The sequence below is a fragment of the Eubalaena glacialis genome, chromosome 12, assembly GCF_028564815.1.
Source record: "Eubalaena glacialis isolate mEubGla1 chromosome 12, mEubGla1.1.hap2.+ XY, whole genome shotgun sequence".
Taxonomy (NCBI): domain Eukaryota; kingdom Metazoa; phylum Chordata; class Mammalia; order Artiodactyla; family Balaenidae; genus Eubalaena; species Eubalaena glacialis.
This window is the reverse complement of record NC_083727.1, coordinates 10594250-10611181: the sequence shown is the minus strand read 5'-3', so window position 1 is coordinate 10611181 and position 16932 is coordinate 10594250. Positions and strand designations below refer to the sequence as shown.

The 16932-nt window shown below is 43.8% G+C and overlaps 1 protein-coding gene across 1 annotated transcript in view; it reads left to right on the top strand.

The window, feature by feature from the left end:
- Window positions 1-343: 343 nt before the first annotated feature.
- ARID1B (AT-rich interaction domain 1B) overlaps window positions 344-16932 on the top strand; it is a 405190-nt gene continuing 388601 nt past the window's right edge. Inside the window, 2 exon segments of the mRNA XM_061207638.1 lie at window positions 344-452; window positions 455-2151. Of these exon segments, the coding sequence (XP_061063621.1) occupies window positions 344-452; window positions 455-2151 (1806 nt within the window).

Sequence of the window (16932 nt, the reverse complement as noted above, 5' to 3'; positions counted from 1 at the left end):
GATAATAGTTGCTCGGGCTCGCTCGGCTCCCTCTCATGCCATGCTGGGCCCGATAGGCTCAGTCAGTCGTGTATTTACCCATATCCGGGTTAGAGAGGAAAAGAGAAAAGTTTCATTTAAACCTGAACTAAAAACTTTCACCATGAAATCACACAGCGAGAACAGGCCCAGACCGTAAGGCGTGACTCCCGGTTCGGCTCCGGCGGGGCCTGTGGAGGGGGAGGGGGCTCGCTCGATTCCCGTCGGGGCGTGTGGATGCGCACAGGAGGGGCTGCTGACTAAAAAGTGGGTTTTATTGTCTCCCCCCCCGCCCCCCGCCCGGCCTCGCCACGCCGCGGCGATCATGGCCGCGCGGGCAGCAGCGGCGGCGGCCGCGGCGGCGCGGGCGCGGGCTGGCAGCGGCGAGCGGCGGGCGCCCCCCGGGCCGCGGCCGGCGCCCGGGGCCCGGGACCTGGAGGCGCGCGCGGCGCGGCGGCGGCGGCGGCGGCACCGGGACCCATGCTGGGGGGCGGCGGCGACGGCAGCGGCCTGAATAACGTGCACCACCACCCCCCGCACCCCCGTCACGAACTGAACATGGCCCATAACGCGAGCGCGGCGGCCACGGCCGCCGCCGCCGCCGCCGCCAGCGCTAACAGCGCCAAGAGCGGCGGCTCCGAGACGGCTCTCAAGGAGGGTGGAAGCGCCGCCGCGCTGTCCTCCTCCTCCTCCTCCGCGGCGGCGTCCTCCTCTTCCTCCTCGGCGGGCCCGGGCTCGGCCATGGAGACGGGGCTGCTCCCCAACCACAAACTGAAAACCGTTGGCGAAGCCCCCGCCGCACCGCCCCACCAGCAGCACCACCACCACCACCATGCCCACCACCTGCACCACCATGCCCACCACCTCCACCGCCACCACCACGCACTACAACAGCAGCTAAGCCAGTTCCAGCAGCAGCAGCAGCAGCAGCGGCAGCATCCCATTCCCAACAACAGTCTCAGCGGCGCGGGCAGTGGCACGGCTCAGCCCGGTCCCGACATGGAGCAGCCGCAACATGGAGGGGCCAAGGACAGTGCCGGGGGCAGCCAGGCCGACCCCCCGGGCCAGCCTCTGCTGAGCAAGCCGGGCGACGAGGACGACGCGCCGCCCAAGATGGGGGAGCCGGCGGGCGGCCGCTACGAGCAGCCGGGCCTGGGCGCCCTGGGCGCGCAGCAGCAGCCGGTCGCCGTGCCCGGGGGCGGCGGCGGCGTCGGCGGCGGCGGCGTCGGCGGCGGCGGTGGCGGCGGCGGCGGCCCGGCGGCCGTCTCGGAGTTTAATAATTACTATGGCAGCGCTGCCCCAGCTAGCGGCGGCCCCGGCGGCCGCGCTGGGCCTTGCTTTGATCAACATGGCGGACAACAAAGCCCCGGGATGGGGATGATGCACTCCGCCTCAGCTGCCGCCGGAGCCCCCAACAGCATGGACCCCCTGCAGAACTCCCACGAAGGGTACCCCAACAGCCAGTACAACCATTATCCGGGCTACAGCCGGCCCAGCGCGGGCGGCGGCGGCGGCGGCGGTGGAGGAGGAGGAGGAGGAGGAGGCAGCGGAGGAGGAGGAGGAGGAGGAGGAGCAGGAGCGGGAGCTGTGGCGGCGGCGGCCGCGGCGGCGGCGGCGGCGGCAGCAGCAGCAGGAGGCGGCGGCGGCGGCGGCGGCGGCTATGGGGGCTCGTCCTCGGGGTACGGGGTGCTGAGCTCCCCCCGGCAGCAGGGCGGCGGCATGATGATGGGCCCCGGGGGCGGCGGGGCCGCGAGCCTCAGCAAGGCGGCCGCCGGCGCGGCGGCGGGGGGCTTCCAGCGCTTCGCCGGGCAGAACCAGCACCCGTCGGGGGCCACCCCGACCCTCAACCAGCTGCTCACCTCGCCCAGCCCCATGATGAGGAGCTACGGCGGCAGCTACCCGGACTACAGCAGCCCCAGCGCGCCGCCGCCGCCGCCGCCGTCGCAGCCCCAGTCCCAGGCGGCGGCGGCGGGGGCGGCGGCGGGCGGCCAGCAGGCGGCCGCGGGCATGGGCTTGGGCAAGGACATGGGCGCCCAGTACGCCGCTGCCAGCCCGGCCTGGGCGGCCGCGCAACAAAGGAGCCACCCGGCGATGAGCCCCGGCACCCCCGGCCCGACCATGGGCAGATCCCAGGTAACCCCCGCGCCGGCCGGGCCTGCTTCCGCCGCGGCGGCCTCGCCGCGCGCCGCGAACCCTAGTTTCTTTCTTTCCGCGTACTTTTTCTGCGTCTTCTGCCGGGGGAGGCGGGGGCGAGGCGCCCAAAGCCATTTTAACTCGCGGCTGCCTCCCTCCGAGGCCGGGCGGCGCACAGGGTCGGACGGCGCGGCGCGGGGGCCGGGGCCTGGGGAGGGGGTCTCTCCGAGGCCCGGGACGCGCGCCGCGATTGCCGGTCGCCGGGCACCCGCCTCGCCACCCCGCCCCGGGCGCCGAGCCGCGCGTGCGGGAGTCGGGGCCCGCGCCGCGGGGAAGCCGTGTGGGCGCTGGGGACCGTTCGGGCAGCTCTTTCAACAAAATAGGCGCTCCCGGCCAGTAGGGTCTGGGGAGGAATATTGACCCCCTCGTCTCGGTTAGCGCCAACAATGAGCGAGAACTGGGAAAAGAATGAGGAACTTTGTCCTCCCTCCGGCCACACTGCGTTGCCTCTTAGCTCACAAGGTGAAGGCAGGAAAAATAGGTTAGCTTTGTGGCAGCCTGGTGCGTGTTTCGTAGTTGTGCCTAGCCATTCGGGGATATTCGGTGCGGGCTTTGAGTTAGAGCGTTTAGTAGCAGCAGTAGTACCCACATTTACAACGATGTGGAGCTCAAAAAATCCAAAAATATATCGATCCCTTCCTAAGAATAGACGGGAAATCCATTATTTGGCTTGCAGGCTGCTTGAAAGGAGTCACCTTCAACAGACAGGCTGTGTTAAAGGAACGCATTCCGGTTGAATTGAACTTATTTTGATCGTGGATTAGGCGTACATTTTATTCAGCGAACCCAGGGAAGTAGCAGACCAGTGCAAATTGATCTTTTTGGATCGGATTTATTTGGATTTTTAATTTCCTGTCACCCAAGTCCTGCAGCGTTGTTAGGAAGTGTCCTGCACTCTTGCTGTTTCTTGCTCGTAGGCTGAGCCTAAAGACTTGACTTGATCTCCTTTGCAAGGTTTGGAATTTGAATTGTGGAGGTAAACTGGCTGTAATAGTCTCCAGACAGCTGCCTCTGAGTTGACATCTAATCTGCCATCTGATTGGCTCCCCTCTCACCATTGGGCATTTAGCACTGCTGATGTAAATAGAAGTGCTGAGCAGTACAGTCACAAAAATTCTTGCCACAAATAATAACTGAGCTCTATTACAAGCAGATGTAAGGTTGGATATTATTTAAAGCTTAAATTATTATACATCATAGTTATTAATAAGAGGATTAAATACATAAAAACATTATGCTGGTGTCCAGGATTGGGCATTTACAAAATTCAGCTCTCTGACAGTCTCAGCATGGCCATTCACTTTAACTGTAGGGTGAGGATATGGCAATTGAAAAATAATTAAACCAAGAATTTTACTAATTTTTGGATTTGTAAAGCTTTTATAAAAGTACCCTTTATGGATTAAACCATGGAAAAAATTTGAATTATGTCATCACATGTGGTTTAATGTAAAATTAAAATTTATAGCATTAAAAATGTCAAGATTCTGATATCCAACATCTTTTAGTAGTATTTAATTAGCTTTATAACAAGAGTAAATCTATATTTCTAGTAAGTTGTGTTTTAACAATTCTGATTGTTTTAAGCTGTTTGTAGATGAGGAGTTTTAGTTAGAATTGACATTATGTTTAAGAAAACATGAAGTGAGGAAACTATATAATAATTTTTGCAGACAACAGTTAGTTAAAAGGGAAGAAATGGGTGTTCTTGCAAAATTTTAAAAATCATTTTATATTTGCTTCTGCTTTGGAAGCAAATGCCCCCAGGAATCTTTTTTTTCCCCCTTGATTATTTTTCCCCCTAGGTTAGGTAATGTGAACCTTATTTGAACTGCTCACACAATGTTTTAGGGAAACTATATTGCATGCAAGTTGTGCTGGGTATGTTTCTTCCAAATAATTTTTCTTTCATAGACATTATAATTTTTTAAACTTTCATAGCATTAAAATATGTTAGAAAGGAATAATGGCGGTTGTAATATATATTTTTACTCAGCTCATTTATTTTAGGAAGGTGTATTTTAGTAATAACCATATCTTAGATGAGAGACTTGTCAGAGTGAATGCAGTACTGAATTTAACAGATAATCATGTGAATCCCAGGCTGAGGACATTGGTGTCCACTCCTTTCTAATCTTTAGTTAGTTTAGTGGAATTTTACTTTTAATAATAATATGTTTTCCTATTCTTCATAGAAAACTTGGGATTTCAATTTTTATTTTTTGATTTGTACAGGTAAAAACATAGAAAAACCTTGTGTAAATAAACCCATGTAATTTTAAAAAGATTTGCTTTGTCAACTTCCTTTTAAAGGGCAGTTTAGAATTCACATCTCTGTAAACTAGAAACCAGGATGATAGAGGCAGATGTAGGTCGGTGTTGCTTTACGGTATTTTTTCGTAATGGAACCAATCATTTTAAGTATGTTGTTTTCTTGGAATGAGAGTGAATCCATTATGTCCTCAGTATGACCCTTGGGAATAGCTTTTTTATTTTTGAGGGGGAAGGAAAATGATGGGCATGTGACCTAGATTCACAGATTTCTTTTAGGTACCTTACCGTTTAACATGTGGAATGTGTCTCTTTTTTATATTTTTTCTTTTTGGAAGGCTGGTATTATTTAGTATTTGTTGTGACAGTTATCCTAAGGAACAGTCGTTTGTCCAGAATATTAAATTACTACATAACTATAGGTCATGAAATACTATTAAATTTTCTTGTGGCTTTTAACACATTTAGTTTCATTTTTGATTTTAGGAATGGTTTACATTGGGTGGCAAATGTTTTTGTAATTGAGAACAAAACATGTGCATATATTGTAACGGGAGGGTCTTTTTAAAAAGTGAAATAAGGCATTTTGCGATACAGTTTGTTAGTGGGTTTCTGTGAGATAAAGTATTCAGATAAAGCAATCTCAAAAGAAATACTGAGGTCTGCTCACGTAACTAAGATTTTATGATGTCCACATTTGTGCTAAATTTCATTAATGCTATTTTAACTTTAGTTTTATATAATGTAATACAATGTAATTTTAAAAAAGCTTTATTTACCATTAAAAGAAAAGTGATTAGCTGACTTACAAAGCAGGAAGTTACAGGCTGGTTCCTGATTACCTTAAAATTTGTATAAGATACATTATAGCACTCCCCACTTTCCCCGCTCAGTGCAGTCTTACCCTACGTGATATGTTAAATCTTGTAAACAAATATTTGTGGCCTAAATTGATATATTTGCCAAGGTATGGCTGGCCAGCTGCTCCATCGTCAGAAGAGGTGGAATTGACAACTGTTTCATAGAAAAGGCTTACCATTTAAAAAACAAAGAAAATATAACAAAAATGTCTATAGTTGTCTGATTTTTTGGATTATTTGGAATGAAATTATGCATAGCTTAAAATTGTTTTCATTGGTGATCTTGATTTCTGTGTACTTACTTTTGGCAATTTGTTGTTGTTGTTTTTTAATGGCCACTACTCTGTAAGACAGCTATCACTTAAATTTACATTTATATTAACACAAAATCGATAAGTTTATTCCAGGGAGCAACATATTCTTACCTTGCATCTATGATGAGAAACCCTATTCCCTCATTTTTCTTTGGTTTTGTTTTTTATCTATATTTAGGAATGAATTTTTGGCAAAGCTTTTTATACTTGTTCCATTTTTCCCCATGCCGTGTTGTATCAGAAGTATTAGAATTGTGTTGTGGATATGGAAATATTCCAAATCACACTTAGACACTTGTAGTAATGAACAAGCCTCTAAATATCGTTTTTTTTCATTAGAACTGAGAGAGTAACATCTTCACTCTGGTATAAAAATAGTATTAATTCTGGCTTGAGAACCGATTTAAAAAATGTAAGACAATGTAGAGGAAGTCTCTTAATATAAAACTCACTTGGTAGTTTTATTAGGCATAGACACATTTTAAAGAAAACAGGTGTTAACAGAATGTGGTTGAATTTTCGGTTCTATTTCTTATTAATGGACTTTATTACTTTATAATTTGGAGCAGGGTGTATCTAAAACAATGACTTCTGATGTAATAGGAACTTACTAATTTCCCTAGGATAAATACCAGTGTGACAGGCAAACCAAAAAGATGATCATTTCCTTTATTTAACCCCATCCTCTCCTAGGAAGAAAGTAGTTTCATTTAAAGTTTTTGGGGGTTCTATGAAATTTTGCTACTTATGTTGAAAACTGACTTGGAAGTGTAAATTTTGGATGTATTGACATAGGAAAATATATTAGCTTTTTGCCTAGTGTCCTAAATGGAGAGGTTTTTCTTCCTACTCTACAGGAGACCGATACTGCTCGGTTAATGGATCTGTGTGCTTTGATCCATATTTGAGGAAAAGGAACTAGAATTTCACTTGTGTCACTTTCATTTTGGGCTGTGTGTAGATGTATAAATTTGAGTCTTATATTTGTGTTTGAAAGAACTCTTGTGTGTTACTTAAAACAACAGATTTATGGAGGCTCAAAACGAGTATTAATAAACCTCAAGTTCCATGAATATTTTTGCGATATTTAGATTTTCAAAATGAATATTACAAAAATTTATGACATTTTACAATCTTCTTTATACTTAAGGACCACATCCACATCCTAGGCCTTGTTGGAATTGGGTAGATTTTGATCATATGCCTTTTCAGAGGTGTCCTTTCTTTATCAGGATATCGGCGCAGATTCTCTGTGGCTATGTAAAGGAGAGCTGCACAGTTGCTGTGTATGCATGCTTGAGGCTGAGGAATCCCAAGTCCTAGTTCCCTGTGGTGTTGGGGGAAACTACCAGGCAAAACTGCTCATCCACCAAGGGTATATTTATGTAGATGTAGAACTATTACACAGTATTGCTTTTTCCAGTTTGGAGGCTGTTTATGTAAGACTTAAGTGGCCCTTTTTGGTTTAATTGAGTGGTTGAGTGAATTAATTTTGATCTAAAATCTTGGTATATGTTAGTGACTTTTTCTCTTAGAAATCTGATGAAAAGAAAATGACTTAGGTATAATTACATAAGTATCATTTATTGTCCACTTATTTTGCCTTATGCCATTGGAGTGAATGGAATTGTTGATATATGTATACAATAGTTTTAACAATTCACGTTAATTGAATGAGTGAATTTATCAAAGTAAAATATGTGTTTCCACAGTAAATTTTCAGCAAATATGTTCTATTTTCAAAGTCTTTAACTTGGACTAATTCTAAGAAAACTGTTTCCTTAGATGTACTTAATTGAACAGGAAGGATCCAGTAGCCGGTTTTTTTTAAAACCACTTCTGAATGGGTCAGTGCCAAGGATATTAGAAGGCTACTGAGTTTGACAGGTGAACTAATGATGAAATTGATTTGTTTCTTGAATGATATTTATTGCTAGGAAAGAGACTAAAGCCTTAAAATCTTAAGTATATCTGATTTACCCTTAGACTCTCTTATTTTTGGTAGATGGCGGCAGAATCTGGAGTACATCTGTCACAGCAGGGCAGTCCTTTTGAATTGAACTAGATTTGGCCTCTTTAACTACATTCAGTAGGATGCACTTCTCAGTGTCTCCTTGGGCCTTGATGAAAGATGAAACTTGAGAATCAGACGAGAAGTCATTCCTTATTAGGTGACTCTGGAAGGGAAGCCATATTTGATGAAATCCAGGAGAAAATTCTAGGCCATGTTTTTTTTTTCTTCTGTATGGGATGCTAAAAAAGTTATATATATGTGTATTTTTTTGATTGTGGCAAAATATACATAACATAAAATTTACCAGTTTAGGTATAAAGTTCAGTGGCATTAAGTACATTCACATTGTTGTGCACCCCATCCATTTCCAGGACGTTTTCATCCTCCCAAATTGAAATTAAAAAAAAAAAAGTTTTTCTTCCCTTTCTTCGTGTCAGAATTTAAAATCGTTAGTTATTAACATGTAAGTAAAATAAGCTTATTTTTATAACCATTAATCTTGCCACTTCATAGTTTATGAGTAAATCCTTCCTCAGAGGAACACTAATGGTGTTTTTGGTTTGTTTGTTTTTACTTCATTACTTCCAATTCTAGCTTTAGGGTTGTCTTCCCAGGTTTTGTCAATTTGGAAATGTGCATTGTGTAGGTTAGTTGTTTCATTGTCAGTTATGTCATTAACAGCTGAAAAGCAGCTTTTTGAAGGCTTTCTGTTTAAAGGTTTGAGATACTTTGTTGAGAGAAGTCTGGGACTTTGTTAGATAATAGGATATGGAAATGAACTGTTAGCATGATCATTTTCCCCTTATTTCTCTCATCTTTTGCATTGTTAGCCTCTTTAAAAAATTATTGGTTTTATCTTTCTACTATTAGTGGAAATCCATTGTAATGATAATTTTTTTAAAAAGTGTATTTTAAGTTTTGGGGCATCTCACCCCCCCCAACCCAGAGCAAACAACCAATCCACGTGCTGCTGTGTCCTTTTTCATAGTGTTCTGTGCCCCAAATTTATGCTTCCCCCCTCATGTTTTTAATTTGTAGTCCTCTGCAAAACTGCAAAAATTCTTTGCAGGTGGAAAAATTCCTAAATTAAGATGATTGGTCTCTTAATTAAATTTTCGAGGCAGCTGCAAAGGGATACTTCTTGGAATCTGGTTAGTCTTTCTCGTGAACAGGCTTTTTGTGTGTAAAATATTGGGATCGTATTTTGGTTACTATTGATGCTGATATGCAGTCACATATTTTTTTTTTTTTAAGATTTATTTATTGATTGATTGATTGCTATGTTGGGTCTTCGTTTCTGTGCTAGGGCTTTCTCTAGTTGCGGCAAGCGGGGGCCACTCTTCATCACGGTGCGCGGGCCTCTCACTATCGTGGCCTCTCATTGCGGAGCACAGGCTCCAGACGCGCAGGCTCAGTAGCTGTGGCTCACGGGCCTAGTTGCTCCACGGCATGTGGGATCTTCCCAGACCAGGGCTCGAACCCGTGTCCCCTGCATTAGCAGGCAGATTCTCAACCGCTGCGCCATCAGGGAAGCCCCAGTCACATCTTTATATGACCAGTTATGTACTTTAACACCAGGTTCCATAGAGGGCACAGAGAAAGTGAACTGTGGTTTAAGAGCTTGTGCCGGGAAGCAACAATTACTTCTTAAGGTATAAGCATTTAGCATTTGTGTATGCTGTGAGGTGTACGTTAGGTAAATATCTACTCCAGACTATCAATTGGCAAATATTTATTGAGCACCCATTTTCTTAATCAGCCGTGTGCCAGACCCAGATGATAGCCGGGGTGTGGGGATCACTGCTGCTCCTGTGTGCAGTTCAGGCCAGAGACATCCTGCTAAAGCCTGCTCTCCCTGTACCTGGGCTTGGTATTTTTGGCATGGTGGTAGACTTAGAACTGGCTCATTTAAACAAAGTGCAAATAGCAACCATGTGGGTCAGCAGTCTTCTTGGGTAGGGGAGTAGATTTTGGCAAAACAAATAATTGTAGATTGTTGTGATATAGTTGAGGTGAGCTAGTGACTCTTCCGTTGCTACCAATCAATTGCTGGCTCGGTGCCAGAGCAAAATAGAGCTCTACTACAGAAAATGATAACTAAAAGAAGGGAAATATGATCTCTCTGAAATTTATGTAGAGTGGTTCTTTTTCTTTTTCTCAGCTTTCTACATTATCCAGGCTCTTGGGAAAAAAGTTAAAACAGTCTGCTCAGATTTAGGAAGATACTTAGATTGCTAGAGTATTTTTGGTAACTGTTTAAATAATGTATGCTGGCTGAGGAGTAAATTCAGCTACTGCTTCTGGGTCCTGAAATAAACCTTCCAGAAAGCAAGGCATTGGTGATTAGTGGAGGATGTTCCAGAATTGTTAGTATCTCCTGTTTCTTTTTGTGATGAGCATCTGAGAAATGAAACCACTCACCATACTTCATAGTCTAATTTTGAAACGCTTGGTAATTCTAGAATTTGTCTAGAATTTGGCATATAATTTCTGAAATTTTAAGAAGCAAATTTTAAGATTCAGTGACCATGTATTTATATGTACAAGCTATAAACCCATTTTACTATCCTTTAACGTATCTGCTTCCTGTTTGTATTTTTAATAAGTTTACTTTACCCAATGAATTATAACTGATCTTGGAAATAGAAATGTAAAACATTGCTACTGCTGAGTAAGTATCTTTCTGAAGAAGCAGACAAATTCCTAAGGGAGCTGACACGCCTTGTTGTATATTAGTTTACTTCTGTGATTATGAGGATTTATGAGAGAATATGAATATATTGCCAGGTATCCTGATGTAAGGGAAAGATTGTGGGCTTGGAGTTGGGCAGACCTTTTGATTGATTTGTAGGCTTCAGTGCTCATTTTCTCTGAGATTTGGCAGGGGCTCAGCTTTCTTATCTGTACTGTGGCCTGCTGGGCGGGGTTGTCACTGAGGTCATCTCTGTAAATCCTGTAGCATCCTTACGTGGCACCTCTTCTTTCCCCACCTGTCTATCCACTGGTGTAGTGAAGCGGGCCTGGGTTCTTGTTCTCTGCCTGGCCCTGCTGTGCTTCAGGGTGTGGTTGAGGACAAGTCCCTGCCTCCATCAGATAGTGACCCCTGGTCCCTCCCAGCTGCAGAATGCTGTGCAGCTTTGAATTTAAAAGAAAATATACTGCCTAATCAGTTATGCACCACTGAATAGCTTATTAAACTACACTAGATCCCAGACATGTTCAGAGAATATCAACTGAGACCTGTGCAGATGTATAGATTTTGTGAATTCCACTGTAATTTCCCTCAGAAATGTAGTTATGTACTGATTGGGACTCTTGTAAACAGTTACATGAATTGGTTTTGGTTTACCGATAGAACCTATGGGGGACTGATGCCATAGGAACTAAGCCACTGACCCATTCAATATTCCATCCTGTATATTAGTAAGTTCTGTTCTCGGGCCAAGAGTCATTCCTTTCTTCGGCCTCTTAGACCTTTCCACTTTCATGGTCCTCAAAAACGACTGGCTTTTTAGGGGAAGTACTTTTTGCAAAGGAACAAAGTTTCAAAACTTTAAAAATAGGCTTCTTTGAGCTTCTGGGTGGTAGACTTTGGTCTCTCATTAGTTAAGTAACTTGCTTCTGTATCTGCTTCAACTTCACTGAATATATGGTTCAGATTTGGTCCTTAGCAAGATTATAATTTATTCTACATATCATGGAAGTTTAGGTCTGCTCTCAAACCGGCAAAACAGGGAATGTAAAACCTGAGAATGCCAAGGGCTTGTCTCAAATATGTAGAGAAGAACAGTTTTTCTTTTTTATGCTAAGATTTTTTAAAGTATCGGGGACAGGGCTTCCCTGGTGGCGCAGTGGTTGAGAATCTGCCTGCCAATGCAGGGGACGCGGGTTCGAGCCCTGGTCTGGGAAGATCCCACATGCCGCGGAGCAACTAGGCCCGTGAGCCACAACTACTGAGCGTGCGCGTCTGGAGCCTGTGCTCCGCAACGGGAGAAGCCACGATAGTGAGAGGCCCGCGCACCGCGATGAAGAGTGGCCCCCACTTGCCACAACTAGAGAAAGTCCTCGCACAGAAACGAAGACCCAACACAGCCAAAAATAAAATAAATAAATTAATTAATTAAAATACTTATTTAAAAAAAAAAAGTATCAGGGACAAAATTTAATTCTGTTATGAACAAATACTTACTGAGTGCCACTTGGTGCTAAGATACAAAGAGTAAATATAACATATGATCCATAATTTTCCCTGTTGAATTATCATAGACTCCTGATGTTTTTACAAAGTGGAAATTAAATTGAATGGCTACATTATTCCTCTGCAGTTCTATGCAGAAAGACTATATCCATCAAAGTGCATCATCTAACAATCTGAAGAGTAGATGATAATGCCTGCAGTTCTATGCAGAAAGACTATATCCATCAAAGTGCATCATCTAACAATTTGAAGAGTAGATGATAATGTATCCAAACTGAAAATTTCCTGATGAGTGTTGTTATACATTTCACTAATTTATGTGGAAGGTCAGTGTACTTGAAGGTTGTTCTTAGGTGCTGTGACATTGATGAGAAAGTGATCTTAATTTGGATTTTATTTTGGGTATCATACAGTGATTTTTCTCCTAAAGAAATGACTTTATAATATCAGTATCATGAAGGATTTAAAATTCAGTTCATTTACCTTCACTGTATTGAACAGCCTTCGGAATGTCAGGGCTTTGGGACTATAGATTTATGTCAGGGTAGCGAGACCTGGAGCATCAGGCAGATGTTTGTGGAGAGCCTACTGTGTGCTTGGCTGTTTGTTGGATGATGGATCCCTTGATGAGAAGTCCTGCCCTTTGACTAATTGACGGTGCAGAGACTAAGGACAGGTAGGCATGCTGCACAATACAGTGTAAACAGTGTAGGTGGGACAAGTTTAGATGTTAGAGGGACACCTCACAGAGACCGGGGTGGGGTAGGAGTAGGAAGACTGTGTAGTACAGCAGGTCAAATAAGCTAAGACCTGGTTGAGGAGCAGAAGTTGACCACGTGAAGAGGCTTGGGGATTAAAGCAAGGGCAAAGGCAAGAGCTGAAGGTGTGCAGGTTAGAGAACCTGAAGGCTAGGCATTTACTACCTGTGTGACCCTGGGCAAGTCGCTTCCCCTCTCTGAGGTTTGTAGCTTTCTCATTTCAAAGGGATGGGAAAGAATACTTAACTCATGGAATTCTTGTGAGAAGTAGATTTGATAAAGTACTGGTATACTACCTGGCAAGGAAAGGGATGTGTGATAAGGAATTGAAATGAGTTAGGTGTGATTCTGTATTAGTTAATTTAACAGCCTATTAGTCTTTCCTCTCAGAACAAATAGGTTAATATTCAAAGCTTATTTCGAATCCAGACAGTGTCAGTTTTTCTTGCCCAGTATGTCTTTATCTTGCCAGGTGTTTAGGAAAAGTTATGGAGCAATTTATCACATTTCTAAAATGTCTCCTGTGTTTTCCAATTTTTTTTAACAGTCATGTTTTTTAACTGGTAAGGAAAAATAAATTCAGAAGATCAATAATTAGAACATTTAATTTCACCACCATCAACAAACATTTAGTGACCTTGGTGTGTAGTGACCTTGGTGTAGTGACCTACAGGGACACTGTATTAGATAAAAAGATATCCAGAGAATATTGGAAAATTGTTAAACATCGTGGTGTTCATTGTTTAGTGCAGAGGAATATTCTTAGATTGCTAAGTGAACATTGGCAATTAACATAAATATAGACAGTTTGTGGGATATTTTTATTTTACTTACTGTTCCATTTAATTAGAAATATGGATTGAATAACTCTGACCTCATAAGCAATCTAAAATTTGAGTTGAAGGAAATTGGTGGTAGGCAGACAGTTTGCAAGTTGATGAAATGGATCTTTTGCTTCCAATTAATTTTTGCCGTATACTAAACAAGTAGTTTATTATTGTTAACTGCTGAAAGTTTTTAAAATTGTAGTAATGTTTGTTACGATGTTGCTGGGTTTGAAACCCTTCCTTTTCCCCACTCTTGGTGCCAACTCCCTTTCACTTCATTTGTCTGGATAGAGACAACTCAGGAAATGCCATGCCACCAGCAGGCAGAGGCATGCTTTATGAACGGCTTGGTTTCTCCCCTGGTATCCGTTATGTGTGGCAAGACTGTCCTTTCTCCTCCATTGAGATGTTTGTCAGAAGTATGAGCACTTTAAAGCAGGAGTGTTTTACTTTTATTCAACCATTCATTAGTGAAAATAGAATGTGAAAAGCAATTTTGTGTTTTGTCTTTTACTGTGCATTAAGTTCCTGTAATTTTCCATATTGCTATATTATTAGTGAAGAGAGAGAGGAGAATGCAGGGAGAAGATGAATTTTATTTAAGACAGTTATACTCAGATAACTTGAAGGAATGTGCTTTTTTAGTGTAAATACCTTTTCTTGGTGTTTCACGGTTCTTTGAAAAACTAATGCAAAAAAGTTGTAATCAGCTATTAAGATATTTGAGCCAATTGGTTGTCAAAATGTTGAAGTTTTATTCTCGGTGCATCTAGAAATTTCATATAAACGCATTTTGTGAAGAGGGAGATGTGCTAGCCTGGCTAAACTGGTAAAGCTGAAGTCTGAATTTGATTTGCATATGTGGTATTTTTTAGGGACTCTCAAAGTTTCGCACATGAAATGAACTAGGTAGTGTGTATGGCATCACATGATCAAAATATTTTTCCCCTTGCTGCTGCCAGAAGCTATCTATTGCTTTTCAACAATCTTACTTGTTGGGCATCATGCCAAGATGTTTAAGACAACCCCTTACGTGAGCTGTTCCATTCTTAACTTCTTTGACTGAAGTGCCGTGACCTTCACATATGTAGATTAGCCATGTGCTCTGTGAATTGAAACTTGCTGCCTCAGGAAGAAAGGGTTTTTCTTTTTATTCCACTGGGAATTTGACAGCCATTCATCCCTGACCTGGGCAGAGGTAATGCAAGGAAATTGGATTCAAATGGAACGTGGACAGATAACACAGAGAGGCAGGCAAGCTTACCTCCTTGTCGAGGATGAAACTATCTGTGGTGTGGATAATGTGTTGATGTGAAGGATCTGAGAAGCAATAGGTACACGGGGCGGGGGCGACGGGGTAGGGAGAGAGAAATCAGTGTAGGAGTTATGGAACAATGTCCTTTTAAAAAAGGAAAGCGTCATTTTGGGCATTTCTAATTAGTTTTGACTCAACTCTTTCTCTCCTAACCTAAATTTTTGAAGTCTTTTTTGAATTTTTGTTTATTCTTTAATACTACTCGAGAATTAAATAATTTTAATATTGTGGGCAAGCATGGACTTAAATACATTTAATTTAGATGAGTCTTTCAAAAGTAGAAGTCACTAAAAGGTTGGGGAGATGAATGTATCGCCCGTGTCTGGAGGAATCAGCGTGTTTGTCTTTGCATTACAGAATCTTGAAATGAATTGATAGTCATGGACATAGCTTTACTCATGTGAGAGTCCTTACTCAGTTTTGTAATGATTAATAAAAGTAATGAACAGTGAATTGGGGGAGTTTTATGAGACAAAACTAGATTTAAAGAATGTTTACCTTTGCTCTCTTCGTAAACATACTTGAAATTAAAGTAAAGTTCAGTATAAATAATAGTTGTGACACTTGATTAGGTTGCTGTGATAGAGTGTTGAGAAGGAAAGTTCTTATAAGAATCCTGCAACTGAAGTGGCACTCCAGCCAGTTTCTTAGAAGGAGGGGATGATGAGGGCAGTCTGAAATTTATGAGCGCTTTTGTGTGGCTTTCAGAGCCCAGCCTTTCCTGTGTACATTAGGGCTTGTGAAATATTATGGGTCAGAGCATCCGTTACGGGCTCTGTGGGAGGCCTTGTTGATGCCCAGCTCTCTCTGTGGGGTGCAGAAGAGGACGTCTGTGTGGGGGACATGACAGTTTCATGGATACAGTAGACTAAGAGGGAAGGAAAATTATCCTTAACTTGAGGAAGACTTGTTTCTTTACCATATGAGGATTAACAAAAAAACTGGAAAAAGTACCTGGTCATGATCATGCAGAACATGGGGCCTTTCCTGGATTTCTGTTAACGTAGCAGACGTTAGGAGTGATGGTCCGTAGGTGGCAGGACCGATGCCTGACCGACATCTTTGCGTGCAGTTGGGAAGATGGAGGAGCACGTGCGCCCGCAGAATTACATTAATGCAGGGGTGGAGGCGAGGGGGAGCGGCCTGCCCCCCCACCGAAGACAGGGTAATTCTGCCACTGGAGGAGGAGCAGGGCGGGCACGTGACTGAGGTCGGAGCGGACGAGTGCGAGTGGCCTTCCTGGGGAGCGGCCGGCTGGGTGCAGACGAGGCGGGAAAAATGGCAAGGTGGTAGTGAGTCAGCAACCAAATCTTGAGTGATTTCTCCTTTTTTTAAAGGGTGACCTGCGTAAGACTGTAACGTGGCGACACATGAAGCTCTTACAAATAAACTGCTTTCCATTCTCCGCCTCCCAAATAGAAAATGCAGATTCAGAGAAAAATTTTTAGAAGAGTCCTAAATAATAGTGAGCTACTAAGATCACTCCTCTTACTGAACACCGACTCTGTGTGCCAGGCACGCTGCACGGAGTGATTGCAGTCCTCTCAGCAGTCTTGCCAGACACGTGTCCCTATTCCCTCGACACGTAAACTGGTAGAATTAAGACAGTTCTTCAACACCCAGGTCTGTCTGATGCTCAAGCCTACATCCTCTCCGCTCAAGAGTGGTTCTCAAACCTGGTTGCCTGTCGGATTCACCCAGGGAGGTGGGCAGGGTCCCCAGGCCCCTCCCCCAGGATTCAGATGCTCACGCTGTGGAACGGCCTGTATGCCCACCTTTCTGCCACCCACAGAGGTCGTTGACAAGCTAGAGGTAAAGTTTAAATAAATAGACTTCGTGTAATCATTAAGACATGTAGAATTACGTTCTTGTAATTGAGCTTTTGGTGTATTTTGGCCCCATAGTCATACCAGACAAAGGAGAGGAAAGAATCTGCTCCAAGGGCATGAAGGTGGCTATTGGATTTTTCTGATAGTGTCACTGAACATTAATTTACATCCGCCTGTTGGGGGAAACTCTGTCCCATGATCTGGGTCGCTGCTTTAAGTTGAGTTGTCAAGGGAGGCTGTGAAACAGTCTGTTGATGTTTCAAGAGGAGCACAGGTTCTCTTCTGTTTGGGGTTATTATTTGCATGTGGCTGTAACTGAAGTTTCTGGGATGGGG